At 45.1% G+C, this 14,867-nt stretch overlaps 1 protein-coding gene across 7 annotated transcripts; it reads left to right on the top strand.

The window, feature by feature from the left end:
• Positions 1–4,194: 4,194 nt before the first annotated feature.
• PRSS23 (serine protease 23) lies at positions 4,195–12,709 on the top strand. 7 transcript variants are annotated; one of them, XM_068930547.1, is made up of 3 exons: positions 4,784–4,938; positions 5,554–5,619; positions 9,540–12,709. In XM_068930547.1, the coding sequence occupies exon 3, from the start codon at positions 9,553–9,555 to the stop codon at positions 10,669–10,671; it is 1,119 nt and encodes a 372-aa protein (XP_068786648.1). In that variant the 5' UTR covers positions 4,784–4,938; positions 5,554–5,619; positions 9,540–9,552; the 3' UTR covers positions 10,672–12,709. The 7 variants fall into 7 exon arrangements, with proteins under 7 accessions (XP_068786644.1, XP_068786648.1, XP_068786651.1 ...); XM_068930546.1 differs by lacking the exon at positions 5,554–5,619 and adding an exon at positions 5,996–6,130 and having other exon boundaries at positions 4,878–4,938; XM_068930545.1 differs by lacking the exons at positions 4,784–4,938; positions 5,554–5,619 and adding exons at positions 4,970–4,995; positions 5,996–6,130.
• The last annotated feature ends 2,158 nt before the right edge of the window (positions 12,710–14,867 follow it).

Genomic DNA, 14,867 nt, shown 5'->3' with positions numbered 1-14,867 from the left:
ATCACACTTGCTGATGACAAGAGTTTTATCAAGAGAGGAAGGACATATACATATCTGTTTGTATGTGTGTGTGTATGTGTGTATATGTATGTATGTATGTATGTATATGTATGTGACATATATACTCAGCTGTGAATTCTCCCATTCGACAGCCTTTTTCATAAACCTTTTTCATAAACCAAACAACTAAGAATCTCAGTCTTCTTATTTTTCCTTAAGAGCTGACACAGAAAAAGCATCTTGGTTCTGTGAATAAAGAGCAAGTGCCTCCCCCACCACACTGCCACTGCAGTCTTGGAAAACTACAGGAAAAAAAAGAGTTCATTATCATCTTATGGTGCAATATGTTTGAGGCAAATCTGTGCCCTTCCCCTTCCCATCACCACAGCACCCGATCATGGGACAGTTGCCACTGTATTCATCCCCATAACATTGCAGTGAGACAAAGCATACTCTCACACTCATTGCACAGATCAGGAACTGAGGTACCGAAGAGCAAAGAGCCTCGCTGAAGTCATTCAATGAATTAGGGGCAGAGATGGGAATAGGACTGGCTTCTCTAAAGTCCCATTCTCAATGCCCTAATTACTGCATCATCCTTGCCTTCAAAATATACTGTCCTCAAAGGAATACAGAGTGTCTTCTCCTTGAACTTCTTTCTCCCGCAGTCAGAAAAAGTTTTGGGAAACCGGGTATCTGTGTGCGCAGGGGTCTCTAACCCATTCAATGAAAAAAGAGCCTGCTGGATAGGTGCCATTGCACTGGGAAGCTACCGGCCTTTTCTGTTGGATTACATCAGCAGTGAGCAATGGGAGGACTCAAATGAGCCAACTGTGGGTTGTCATTCTTCCTTCCAGACTCAGTGGCCTCTGAAATCACTCCATTGTCTGTGGCGGATTCTGGCTCTGGCCCATAAAGCCAGGTTACTTCACTTCCCTGCAGAATAAAAGATTTCTTCAACCGTGAGAAATCATCTCCTGACAGTGCCATTCATTAGGGCTCCCACCTGTAGACTGTTTCATTTTCAGCTTACTCGCAAGGTGGTGAAAAGTCAGCATGTGTGTTATCACTTGACAATATAGTACAGCTAATACCTCTTCACCCTTACGTATGTTGTCACTTATTGCTCTATGCCTTAACAATGGCTCACAGTAACACAGATTTTGGAATTTACTTTTTTTAAAAAAATCGTACAGTCCAATTTTACCAGGCCTCTTGTTTCTTAAGAATTACACACATTAAAAAATCTGTAACTGTTTTTTTTTCCCTCCTTTTATTAAAAAGTTAAATACATTAGACTATCCTTATAGCTAGTGGAGAGAACTGGGCAGTAGTTTATTCTTTCTGAAGGTAGGCACTAAGATAGGCCAGGTGAACTATCCTTTCTGAGCTGTGTATGTTTTAAAAATAATTAAAAATCTAGGAGTTTTTATGGTAACCAACTAACTTGTAACTTCATTCAAAGCTACAGGTTTTTCTCCATTGCTTTTGGCATGAAAGAAATTTTGCCCAACGCTTTAAAGTTTCACCTTCAGGAGTCCTCTAGAAACCAAGTCTTGTGGTTCTTATTCATCTGTCTGCTTTGTACATACATGTACATAATGTCTCATAACCAATGTAACTGAAATACTGCGGACTGTTGGCTACGGACTGGCTCCCGATGGTGGTAGGTGCTGTACAAACACAATACAAGAAGACGATCCTTTCCCCCTAATCAGAAGTAAGGAGACAGCAGTCAGTCACCCAAGGACAGAGACACACAAGGAAACAAAGAAATGTATGGTGGGATTTTTCTGACTCAATATGGATATTTACAGAGACATTTTTTGGAGGGGAAGAATCTTTCATCTTTTCCTTTTGTCTGTGTGTAAAATAAGTCAGACAAAGTAAACCCTACAGTGCCTCTTTCTCTCCATTGGCAATTAGGAAGCACAAAGCGAACACCTCTGATGTAGACCTCAACTGTTTATGATTTGAGTGACTTGCCTAAACACAGGTTTCTAGTTTCATTTGAGATGCCCCAGGGCATCCTGCCTGACTTTCTGCTGCTGCTCCAGAAGGGCAAGTCCTATATTGTATCATGGATAGTGCAGGAAATCCCAGTCCCCTACAGTTATGGGAGTTGAATCCCACTATACATGTCTCAGCAGTATCTTCTTTCTCTTTCTCTCTACCTGCTGTAAATATTTCTATCAGTGCTGTATCTTCTAGGACGGTGTCTATTTGAATTTGTCTGGAGATCAAAGTCCTTCTACAGTCAGAACTTATTCACGGTCTCTGTAAATAAGAATTGGGGGAAAACATACAAAATAGTCATGCTAATATTTACTCCTTCTTCCTGCTGAGACTCTTGAAAAACTGTGTGATAAAGAAAGGTGGATACATCTGAGCTAAAACTGAGAAGGGGTATATAGACAGCTTTCAGTGGAAGGTCTTGGGTCACCTGAAAGTGACTACTGGGCCATCTGTCCTTTTTCAGAGGAGCGATCAAGAAGCCTGATTTGGTGTGGTGACCTACTACAGCCAGGAAGACTTGGGAGAGAAAAGCAAGCAAGGTCCAGAAGCAGATCTGGCAACTGTGACAGAAGAGACTGCACACACATGGAAACCAAGAGCCCGCTTGGACCATTGCTGCAGCTCTGACTCCCACTACATGATCGAATCTCAAGAAGCTCCCTCCCTACAAAATGTGGACCACCTCCCCCATCCATGAAGAACTGCCAAAGTATACAGGCCCAAGCATCCTGAGCAGTGGGGCTGTCTATCTCTGATCAGGAGGTAAGCAGATGCAGAGATGTCCCACCAGGAAGGGGCATTATTAGCGTATCATTTAGAATATTATTATTATCATTAATGATTAGTGTATCATTAGTATCACTCCAATGCAGTGCTACTTGTTAGCTCAGGGGTCAGTTCTTAGCTGACTACTGATTTTCCAGTTATCTTCCTCACTGTTTCATGATCCATTCCTGGTGACTTAGCAGTAGCCGAGTTGGTTTTCCCAGCCCCTGCTTCCCTCTAACACCAGTTGTATTCACTAGCTGGGTCTCCACTGAAACGTTTGGCCTGTATCCCAAGGGACCGCTCCCTGATGTTGTAACTCTTCTCTAATCATCCACATTAACTCAGAAAGGGTTGTCTGCCAGCTGTCTGCTGTCTACTTTTTAGAGTATTTCTCTTTTTTTTGTACCACTTGCTTTTTCCAACCTTCTGTCAAAACCTTTTGCAGACCGAAATGGCGTTGGTGCTAGATCCAAATAAACGCAAGTTGAAAAATCACATCCATGCATGTAAGTTCCTGTAGCACCTCGGCTCCTCACACAGGGTCTGTGAGCAGGGTGGACCCCCCCCCCCCGTGCCCCCGGCTTGGCCGGTCCTTTTTAGCACCCTAGAGGTCAGTAGCAGGCAGCACATAAATTGATTCCTGCAAAATTTATATTTCCTTTCTGGGGTAATGGCAATCAGCTGGGAATTTTGGCAAAAGCCTTTGTGGATTTTTCTCTCGGAGTTAAAACACATTGCAGGATTTTTTGCCTTCTTGGCTGCAGTCTCCTCTTCTCTTGCCAGGTATCGTTATAAGGGTTCAAGAAGGACGAGTAATTAAAGCCCATACAAAGAACGTGCCTGACAATTAGCAGTCAAATACCTGCCCGATGAGGCAATGGACGTGGCAGCCCGCGGAGCTCCCCGAGCGCCCGCTTCCAGGCCCCGCTGCCCGGCGGCGGCGGCGGCAGGGACCCCGGGGATCGCACACGCACACCCACCGTGCCCAAGGGACCCACCACGCTGCGGGCCCGTGACACCCTCCAGGACACGGCGAGACCCTTCCGGAGCCCCCGTTTCACCCCAAAACCTCAGGCCCGGGCTGCAACCCCGCTCAGGCCATGGGGGTGAGGGGAGGCACCACCTCACGGCCCCCCAGGCGCCGGCAGCGGCGGGACGAAAGAAATTGGGGTGGGAGGGGGGGAAAAAAAAGCATGTTCTCCTCAGGAGAGAAAGCCAAAAATAAGGGGAAGCGCAAAAAATAGGGGGCGAGGGGGGTTGTGACACTCCACAGGGCGCGCAGCAGGGCCGCGCGCGGGAGGGCGGGAAGGAGCCGCAGCCGGCCCCGGCGGGCGCAGCGCGGGCGCGGAGAGCGGCGGGCGGTGCCGGCGGGGAGGCACCTGCGGGAGGCACCGCCCCGCTCCGCCCCGCGGAGGGGGAAGGCGCCCTGAGGCAGGCGGAGGCGCCCCCAGCCCCGCGGAGGCGGCGGGAGGGATGGCACCGGCCGCGCCACCTGCCTGAGCCGCTGGCCCGGCCGAGACGCCGCCGCGGGCAGCCGGTAGGTACCGGCGGGCTGCGGGTCCGGCCGGAGCCGAGCGGGGCGGGCAGAGCGGGCGGCGGCGGCCCGCGGCTGCCCCTCACCTGCCGGCGGGGCCCGTCGAGGCTGCCGCGGGCTGCGGATTAACGTGTCACTGGGCTCGCCCAAGCGGCAGCCGCCGAACAAAAGGGCTGGGGCGGCTTGGGCCGGCGCTGCTGCGCGGTTTCCGCGGCCGGGCGCGGAGCCGGCGCCCCCCTTTTGAGCTGCGGCCATCACCCACCGGTGCTGAACGCGGCGGGGGAGGAGGAGGAGGAGGAGGAAGGGGGAAAAAACCACCCCTCCCGGAGGGCTGGCACACTGCAGGCTGCACCCCCTCGGCCGCGCGGAGCGTCCCGTGAGAAAACAGCTGATTAAAAGCAAAAAAAAAAAAAAAAACCCTAAAAAAAAAAAAGCCCAACCCTGTGTTTGCAGTATTTCGCACTTGCGGATGCGCGGGAGAGGTTAGAAGGAGCCGAGCAGCGGCGGTGCCGCGGGCTGACCGAGAGCGCGGCTGCCGGCTGCGCGGCCGCGGGGCCCCGCCCGTCACCGCGCGGCGCGGCGGAGCGCCCCGGCTGCCGCGGCTTGCGCTGTGCCCTTAGGTAACTTACTTGTTATTTGCCTTATTGGTTTGTTCGGGTTGCGCGTGAGTGGCCCGGGTAAGTCCGTTTGCTCGGGGGCGACGAAAGCAGAGCCCCTTCGCGTGCCGGGAGAGGGAAGGGGGCAGGACGGGAGGGGTGCAAGGGGGCTGAAGGATATTCTGTAAATACCGGGCTTATCGGTAAACACGGAGCACGGTCCCTTTCCTTATTTTGCGCCGCTCTCATGCACGCGTAAAAACACCCACCGAGCCTGTGGGCAGCTCCCCGCGGCCTGCCGGCATCGAGGTCTGTTTCGGGTTTTCTGATACATCTGTGCATGTAACCCTGAGTGTAGAGGATAAGGTGGGGAAACCTTTGTCCCCCTCCGAGCATCCCAGGCAGCCCAATATGTGTTAGATTTTAATGGGAGCAAGGCTTCTGTAATTCCTAAAGCACAACTCAAGTTATTTCTGCTGTGTTTTAACACGTTCTGTGACTAAGAAAAGCGGCTGAGGTATTTTGGCACAGCAGTAGCAGTAATTCGGTTCACCTCCGTGGTTTGGTCTGAGGCAGGTTTTCCTCTCTCTGCCGCTCTCGCTCTCGCTTTTTTGCCATGTTAATCATTCTGGCCTCCAGCGCTGTGGAAAAACTTTCTTCGTGTCAAATGTAACGGAGGCTGTTCTGCTCGCAGGCTCTCATACGGTATGTTCCAGGATTTCTTGTCACTTAACCATCTACTACAAGAACCGCCCCCGAAGTAGCGAACTCTTCCAGAAAAATTACTTGCTTATTAGAAAATGATTCATGCCCGTTCTGAACGGGGCAGTTCTCTTTCGCCGACATCTATCTAGAGGCTTGAATGCCCGTAGCAGGCGGGGAGACGTGTCTGCAAAGTGTTTTAGCAGTGTGGCGAGCCCCAGGCTAGCTGTCACTGTTTCCATTCTCGAAACAATTTTAATGCCATTAGCAAGTGTGATTATGTACAAACCGCTTTCTAGGGGGTTCCTATGCTGGGTATCAGAGCAGGGCTTTGTACTGAGTCAAAGGGCGGATTGAGTTTATGACACAGTTTAAATAGGAACAGAAGAGCCGTACTACAGTGGAACAGCGCATCGTAATTCATTCACTATCGTTTCGTGATAGCCGGTCAGGAAAGCGCTTTGCTTCTTACCGGTTTGTGGTGGTTGAGGACAGCTTTCACGGTCACCCACACGTAAGTAGTCGAACATAGTTAAAGAGTGTTTTAACAGAGTTTTCAGCTGTTTTGTTTTCTTTGCTTTAAAGAAAAAGGGAAAGAACGGGTTAACTGGTAGGACTTTAAATTTAGATGGATTTTTTTTAATTCCTTCATTTTTCTGTGTAGCCATTTTTTTTTAAAGAGGAAAGATCTATACAGAAAGAGATACTGTGCAATAACTTGGCACCCTGTTATAAATAGGACATCTTTATTCTGTTTACTGTAGCCCAGAGCTACTTTATTAGAAATGGGACAGTAACAGTGTATCATTTGGAGACATAATTAATTATGAAGGCTTCAGTAAATGCCCTCATCCGTGAGCGCTATTTAGCATCTGTGGTCAGACATAAACTCAGAATTATTTTATTGCAGTTAGGTTTTAATAACAACTGAGATAACAGAAAAGTTCTATTAGTTCATCAGTTTTACTGATGAAAAGGCTTTTTTATCCCATATATCTGAAATGAGATCATAGCACAGAAGATGCAGGGGGTGTGGGCGCTCGGAGATATGAAGCGGGGTAAAGGCCACTTTAACAGAGCACAGAACAGACAAAGATACGATCTGCTCTTCTGAAGCCTTTTTTTGGGACCGACTTGAGTTCAGGCTCCTGACTTGTTTTCTTCATTGGGCGGCTGCCCTCTGCTGACCAAAAGTGCTTTTCCAGCCTTGGTGTTGCTGTAGCAGTGATAGTAAGGAGAAAAGGGGAGGCAGGTTGCAGGGACAGGTAATCTTTCGTCTCAGCCCTGTCGACGCTCTTGGAGGAAGCAGAGAAGCTGCTGAGCACACAGTCCCTTCCTCAGGTCGCTGCGCTGACGGGCACAAGGCAATCTGGCTGTTTGTGCAAGTAACAGCTGACAAGAGGCTTCCAGTTTTCCCCTGCCAGCTAAATTAACCAGCCAAAGGCCAACATTGATTCAATTAGCACGAACGACTTTTACGTCCAAGAAGTGGCACAAGTGGCACAAGATTTCAGTAGAGATTCCAGCTATCGAGAAAGCTTCGGATGTCATTTTTGGAATGACTTCCGTGCGACGTAGAGGAGAGCAGACTGTGTATAAATACGTGCTCTTAATAATGTGATATATTATGTGATGCAGAGCATAACTGTGATTTAGTCTGTTCTCAGCTCCTAACAATGAGACCAGTAAACATTCCCATGTACAGGGCTAACTGTCGCAAATTAGGACAGTTATCAGTGGACTTATGCTAGTGTATATTTTTTTTTGTGGCGATGGAGTGGTAACATTAATCCCTGTTATCTTTTTTTCCTATACTTTCCTAATCACTGTTTATACAGCAAGTGTTTCTTAGGCCATCCTTATACCAACTGATATCTAATTTAATTGCTCGCAAAACCCAGCGAGCATCCAAAATTACTCAGAAAACTGTGGCACAGATTATACTCTCATTCAGGAAGGAGCTAGAGGAGCTGATGGTTTTCTTGAATGAAGAAGCAACTATTTTTCACTTTTGTGACATCCAACATTATGCAATTCTGATTCATGTTTAGAATGGCCTGTGTTTTCCAGTATGACTTGCCTGTTAGGCATAAAAAAACACATTCTATAGCGTTTAGCACTTCTAGAAAAAAAATACGGCCCTTCAAAGGGTGATATCCTGTCTGATGATGAAAAAATTACCAACTGATACGGTGACTTCTGGAAGAGTCAGTACCTGCCTCTGTGGGCGTAAGCAGCATCAACTGCGTTCATCTACATGTGTTTTTTGGAATCAAAATGTTTTGATTTCCTGTGTGAGTCAGTTGATATCTTGAACATTGAGCTGTGTGTGCTTTAGTTATAGCATCCATTCCCAAAGATGATGCTACCAACTATGAAAGAATCCAGGCCTAATATTTGCGTTGGACATCTTTGGGCTTTAGCAGGCTGTAGCTTCTGAAGTCTTTTTCAGTGCAGCTTAGGGATGAAGCATTCCTACAAAACGGATTTTTCTTTTTATTCTTAGATAGCTGTGGTCATTTCCTGTGTGATTTGCTTTGGTTTACTCGTTTGAGGTATTTCAGGAATGATCCTGCAGTACAGATCAATGTAACCTCAGCAGGGTTTAAATATGTGTAAGCTCAACATAATTGTGAAGTTTTGTTTGAATAATCTTTGTATGAGGGAGATCCTGCCTGCCTTCTTGCCCAGAGCACAATGCCTCCTGCAGCGATTCAGCTGTATGGCTAATTTTCAAGTAAACTAAAGTTACACATTTTCTTGACACAATACTAGTGCACGCTGTTCTCTGCAGACTGAGGCACTCCGCCTGCGGTTCATAAACACATTTACAGTCCCATTTGCCTCCTCGTGCTCAGAGGGGGTTGGTTTGCATTTCTAATTAATTGAGTTTATGAAGGAATAAGTCAGTGTGTTAACTGGAAATTCCCTCAAGAACTGTAAACTTGCTTCATTAACTGCTCTTGTGTAATCTTAACACTCTTTCCCATGTAAGCCTAGAGGAGAGCGAATGTTACATGGAACATAAACCTTCCAGGAGTAGGAGTTGCAGGGGGAGTTGCAGGAGTTGCAAGGGGAAGCAAGTGTCCCTTGCAGTAACGTTTTAAAAACCTGTTCATGTTTAGGTTACCTTCTTTTTCCACCTACCTATTCTTCTCGTCAGCTTAATGTCTTTGGCTAAGACAGCAAACTGCATACAGTGAATTAAGGACCTTGCTTGAAGATCTTACTGAGTGGAGTCAGAGAGTAAGTGGGAGCTTCCAGAGAATGCTGTGCTCTAGCTAAAGAGATTAATTCTTTGCAGAAGTTATGGCTTTTGAATGCAGAAATTTACACACAGAATAAATTTTCTTTATGCTACGTGAAGACAAATTCCCATTATGTTAATAGGGAGTTGACGCTCTGTACGCCTAAGGGTTAAACGTGCCTGTGTTTCAAGTTTTAATCTGGGACACTTGTTTCAAGAAAAGGGTTAAGGCATTAATTTAGTACTGAGAAGCCTGAGGAACTTAGAATATCTGAGTCCATTTAAATTGCTTGACCCTTGTTACGGGACTTGCAGAGCAGGACCAGTTTTGTGAGGCAACGTGCCATATAAGCCGGGATGTCCTGAATATAGAACTTAACTAAGTCCATAGAGTAAACTCTTCTAAAAACAAGAAACCAACCTATTGATATAACCTACTAACAGCCCTAAAACATATGCATCTCCAGGGACCAGCATGATTTTATGTAACAGTGATGCATTATAGAGATTTGCTCCTTCCATGGACACCAAACTTTGCAGTCCCTGACTTCAATGAGAAGAAACTTAAAGGCAACACTTAAAAATTATGTTTGGTTAGGACATCATTGTTTAGCAGTGTAGATTAGTTTTGCAACGTATGTGGATGAGTAACTGAACTTTCTTTTGCTTTCCACAGACTGGCATTCAGAATGGCAGGCTTGTCTGCTTTAATCCTCCTGCTGTGTGCTGCTAAAGATGTGATGCCCTCCAGTTCTCACTGGAAGCCAACCTGGCCATCTTACAGAGTTCCAGTTATCCTGCCACAGTCTACCCTTAACTTGGACAAACCACGGTTTGAGGCGGAGACCAAACTGGAAGTGGTATCTCCTTGTGGCCCAGCATGCCACAAAAGTTCCCCACTGCCAACTTATGAAGAAGTGAAGAACTACTTGTCCTATGAAACCTTGTATGCTAATGGTAGCCTCACTGAAACTGAAGTGGGCATATATATTCTGAGCAACAGCGGTGGTGGGTCGCAAGGCAAATCTCGAACTAAGAGGCAGATCTATGGATATGACAGCAGGTTTAGTATTTTTGGGAAGGACTTCTTGTTGAATTACCCCTTCTCCACGTCAGTGAAGTTGTCTACCGGTTGCACGGGGACACTAGTGGCTGAAAAACATGTTCTTACTGCTGCTCATTGTATCCATGATGGCAAGAGTTATGTCAAAGGAGCTCAGAAACTGCGGGTGGGGTTCCTGAAGCCCAAACTGAAAGATGGCAGCAAAGGGGCTAATATTACCAGCTCGGCAATGCCTGAGAAAATGAAATTCCAGTGGATCAGAGTGAAACGAACACATGTTCCCAAAGGATGGATCAAAGGAAATGCCAATGATATTGGCATGGATTATGACTATGCCCTGCTGGAGCTCAAGAAGCCTCATAAAAGAAAATTTATGAAGATAGGTGTGAGCCCACCAGCAAGACACTTACCCGGAGGGAGGATTCACTTCTCTGGATATGACAATGATAGACCGGGAAACCTGGTTTACCGTTTCTGTGATGTCAAAGATGAAACATATGACCTACTCTATCAGCAGTGTGATGCCCAGCCAGGTGCAAGTGGATCTGGGGTGTATGTGAGGATGTGGAAGAGGCAGAATCACAAATGGGAGCGTAAAATTATTGGAATATTTTCAGGCCATCAGTGGGTGGACATGAATGGCACCCCACAGGATTTCAATGTAGCTGTTCGCATCACACCCCTCAAATATGCACAGATATGTTACTGGATCAAAGGCAACTACCTTGACTGCAGGGAAGGATAAAGGTGATGAAACTCCTTGAAAGCACTTAATGACTGGTTTTAATTACTCCTCTGAGGAAAGGCTAGACTTCTGCCGCAGATGTGCGTGACATGATTTTTGCAACACCGGGATGTGATCTATAGCTTTGCAAGCAAGCCACCTTCTTCTCACAACAGTGGTTGCGTGGTGCAGTCGTTACAACTAAAAACTGTTCGGGGAGAGAGGAACATCTTCTGGGTGGGGAAGGAGCAGGTGGACTTGCTGACTTTGCAGCTGAGCAACTGAAAAATAATTAGGGGTGGGTCAGTAAACAGTGCAAAATCGGAACTATCTCCAAAGAATCTTATAAAAGGGACGCTGTTGACTATCTCATGCCTACAATGTTTGTTTTAATAAATCCTAGGATTAGTAGAAATGCTTTGATCTGAACTTTTAAAAGAAAATATTTCTATGCTGTTGGGGGCTGCAGAGGGGCATTTAATGGTGTTTGCAACCCAAACATTAGAGCTTTGTGTTCTTGCATGAGTAAGGGAGTGTGAAAAGGGCAAGGCATGCACTGTGGGAGTTAAATGCCACACAAATAGCATGGAGGGTAAATAACTACATAAGATTTATAAACTTCTCAGCTTGTGTGATTTGAGACGTTATTAGTAATAGTTAAAAAAAAAAAATACTTTTTGAGCAAACAGACCTTGATGTTGGTCATAGGAACAGTGCCATTGCATCCTGCTTTGATAAACACAAATTATACATCGACTTAAATGCTTCACAGCAGCTGGGGCATAGCCTTACACCTAGCAGGATCCCTATGAATACACTACTATAGGAAGCATATAGGGACAGAGGCTTGTCTCCTGTTGTGACTTGTGATCTTTTAAGGAAGATCTCTTGTCATCAACTCAGACTCTTTGGAGAGGAGGCCTGTTTGGTCTTGCTGACCGTCTGAATTGCTGGTTGTAAAGCAGATAAAGGAGAAAGGAGGACCAAGGTTTTATTGCCCCTCCCCTTTTTATTGAAGATCTGTGCTGTTTTACTCACAAATACACGAGGCAGAGTAACCGCAGATTTATGAGTGTCTTTCCATCAAATCCCTTTCAAAGATAATTTTTACAGCATCTTGGCTTCTGTTTCCTGTGTTGTTTGGGGCAAGGTTCCCCCTATTCCCATCACATTTTTGAGTCACCTGTAGTTCTTGTCACAGCTCAGTGATTCTGCGGCTGGAATAGAGCCAGATTATAGGATGTAATCCCAGTTAGTGATGAAGTGATGCTCTGCTGTCTCCTGTCGACATAAGTGGCTTATTTTACTATAGTAGTTCAAAACAAGAGGCACAGTACAAAATCAGCCCAGCCGTATTTGTAGGTCAGCGAACAGTGCTGGGAAGTCAATGTGGTCTGTACAGTGTTTCTCAGGTGGATTGTGCCACTGTATTGCAGTAACATGGTTAAGTAAATGCTGCCATGACAGCACTTTTTTTTAATAAGGGGATAGACCCTGGCTCCAGTTCCAGTTTTTCTTCCCTCCATCTCTCACTGTCTCCTGAAGCTCACCAAGCTGCACTTGGCACCGATGTGGTGGGGCAAACACAAGCCCCTTGTGTGAAATGGCAGAGCTGGGAAGGAATGAGTCTAGTCAGAGTTGCCCTGTGCTGTATGAGGAAAATGTTAGTTCAGTTAAGCCTTTCCTTCACTCTACTATTCTGTGGCATTTGTAAACATATGCCTGATGGTGCTTTATCTTTGTAACGGCTTTGGCTCTAGTTCTGAAGGCCGTTTGTGCTAGAGCTGCCTATGATTATTATTTTTATAGGTGCAGCATACAAAAACATGGACCCTGGGTGGGTCCATGCTTCCATGTTCCATGTGGATTTCCATGTGGGTTTTTGGTGCACTTGGATACAAGCAGTTACTAATGCTCTGAAATATGAATAATCACCGTATGTATCTGATGGTGGTCTTCCGCCTTTTTATTTTAGATTTCCTTTATTCTTACGGCTGTTACCTGGAGCACTTTTGTTTGAATGTATCACAGCAAATAAAGAAAAGTTATGGAATTCCAATGCAGACATTCCTGTATTTGTACTATACTTGGGTTGTACTTTCAATCGCATTTCACAATTACTTATTTGTGAAGACATTCAAATACAGCACAGAGATATCAACATTCTCAATGGTGTTTCCCTATTTATTTCCCTTCCTCTTTCTTGTGTCCACATCCATTACATTGGTAATTTTTTTTCTGTACTATATGTGTTTGGTCAGTAGTCATCGTTTAGCTTTTTTATGAGTGTTGCCATTCCAAAACCAGTCATGGGCTCAGATTAATTAAAACTGAAAATAGCCTTTAGATTTCAGTCACTTTTTTTTTTTTTTTTTTGCTTAACTTTAGGATAGCTAAACTATGGGGGAATTTGAACCAGTCAGTATAAGGACATAAATCAGATCCATCTTCCTTTTCTTTCAATAGATGCAGTTCCTCTGAAGCCAACATTGACACCCCCAGTTTTCAGAGGGACACTGGAGTGCAGAGATGTTCTGCTCTTTGACTTAGGGATTGCTACCCGTACGCCTTTCCTCATCTCAGGATATACATCCTACTTCATGTGGGCTTAAGAACATCAGTTCTGGTTTGCTGGACATGTTTCCCATCCACTGGCATATATTTTCAAGTACTTAGTCAGACCATAGGCTGAGCTCTTTCTTCCTCTGAAGATGACTTAGGGAGAGACTGTCAGGATTGGCAGAGTGGAACTGAGCAGAAGGCAAATGAGTTAGCATAATGTGAGCTAGTTTAAAAAAAAGTATGCAGCAAGCTTACAGTAATATGGAAGCAGCATCTCCCTCTTTTTCTACTCTATACTATATTGTATACTATATATCATATATATACACATTATGTATACTATATATAGTATACTGTATATATATTTCTATTATATTACATATCCATCTATCATATGCAAACATTCCAGACTGTTTATTAGAAAGAAAAGAAAATATCAAATAACGTGTAGGATTTTTGCTAAAGCTCAGCATCGTTCTGCCTGTGCCCGTCTGAGTTGGTGGGAATGTTGCCAGTGTATTCATGGTAGCAGGGTTAGGCCGTTGCTGAACAGTTCTGGAAGTTATGCTCTCCTGAGTATGCTTATTTCGATGCTGTAAACATGACTTTTAAAACCAGGCCTTTAAAACATGAGAGAGTTAGTCACACAGCAAAAATAGTTCCTCAAGAAAACACGAGTAACTAAATTCTTTAAAGACTAGAAATTTCATTGTCCAACTGATCACGGCTCCCGATAACCTGCAGATTTTAACCAAGCACGTCATTATTCTTGTATCTTAATGCAGAGCAGAGGGTGGATGGCTGTTGTGGTTGTAAATAGATGATAATCTTCTGTTACTCCATCTTTAAAAGGCTGACATAAGATAAATCCATAAGATAAGATATAACTACAGAGTACAGCACTGGAAATGGAAGCTGAAGTATCGAGAAAGCACGGGACATTGTGAGCTCTTCCAGAACGCACATTGAACTTAATTCACTGAAGGCTGCAGAATATCAGCAAGTCTCTTTCTCAGAGGAAAGGTATTTTCCTTGCATCTGTAATTGCTTTGCAACTGAATTCCCAGGCCTGGCTGTTTAGAGGGCAGCTCTCATCCTGAAGTTGCACGCTGAACTCCAAGCAAGTATAATACATGCTTGAAATTCTTTTCCGTGTTGCCACTTAATCTGCCATTTGTTAGCCGGTTTTGGTAGAGTGCCAATGCAATACGCAAAGTCCTTTAGAAGAGAAGCTTTCAAAGAATGGATAAAGTATGATGGGTGGGTAAAAACTTTTCTGCTTTTCTGGAGTGAAAAGGAGGGGTGGACAGAGCAGAGCAACAAAGAAGAGTGAAATAGCAATATGATGTATTCCAAAAGGACAGTTTTAAGTAGCGAATTGGTCACTGTATATGAATGCACATACATGGATATGCATGTGTGTAGTGTTCTTATGAATAATACTGTTCATTTCGATTCCCTGTTCCACTAGGTACAAAAGAACAAGTTACGAACTGAAGTAGATTAAGCCTCTTAAAATGAGGGCTTAAATGCCACATCTGAGGCCTGTATGTGGCACCCGCATATGAAGAGTTTAGACTGTGACTTGTCTATACCTATACAGGAAAATTGTGTGTGTGAGAGAAAGGAGGATTAGGGACCTGATCTTCTCCTTC

Source organism: Struthio camelus, chromosome 1 (assembly GCF_040807025.1).
Source record: "Struthio camelus isolate bStrCam1 chromosome 1, bStrCam1.hap1, whole genome shotgun sequence".
NCBI lineage: Eukaryota > Metazoa > Chordata > Aves > Struthioniformes > Struthionidae > Struthio > Struthio camelus.
The sequence above is the reverse complement of the archived record's forward strand: the minus strand, read 5'-3'. Positions and strand labels throughout refer to the sequence as shown.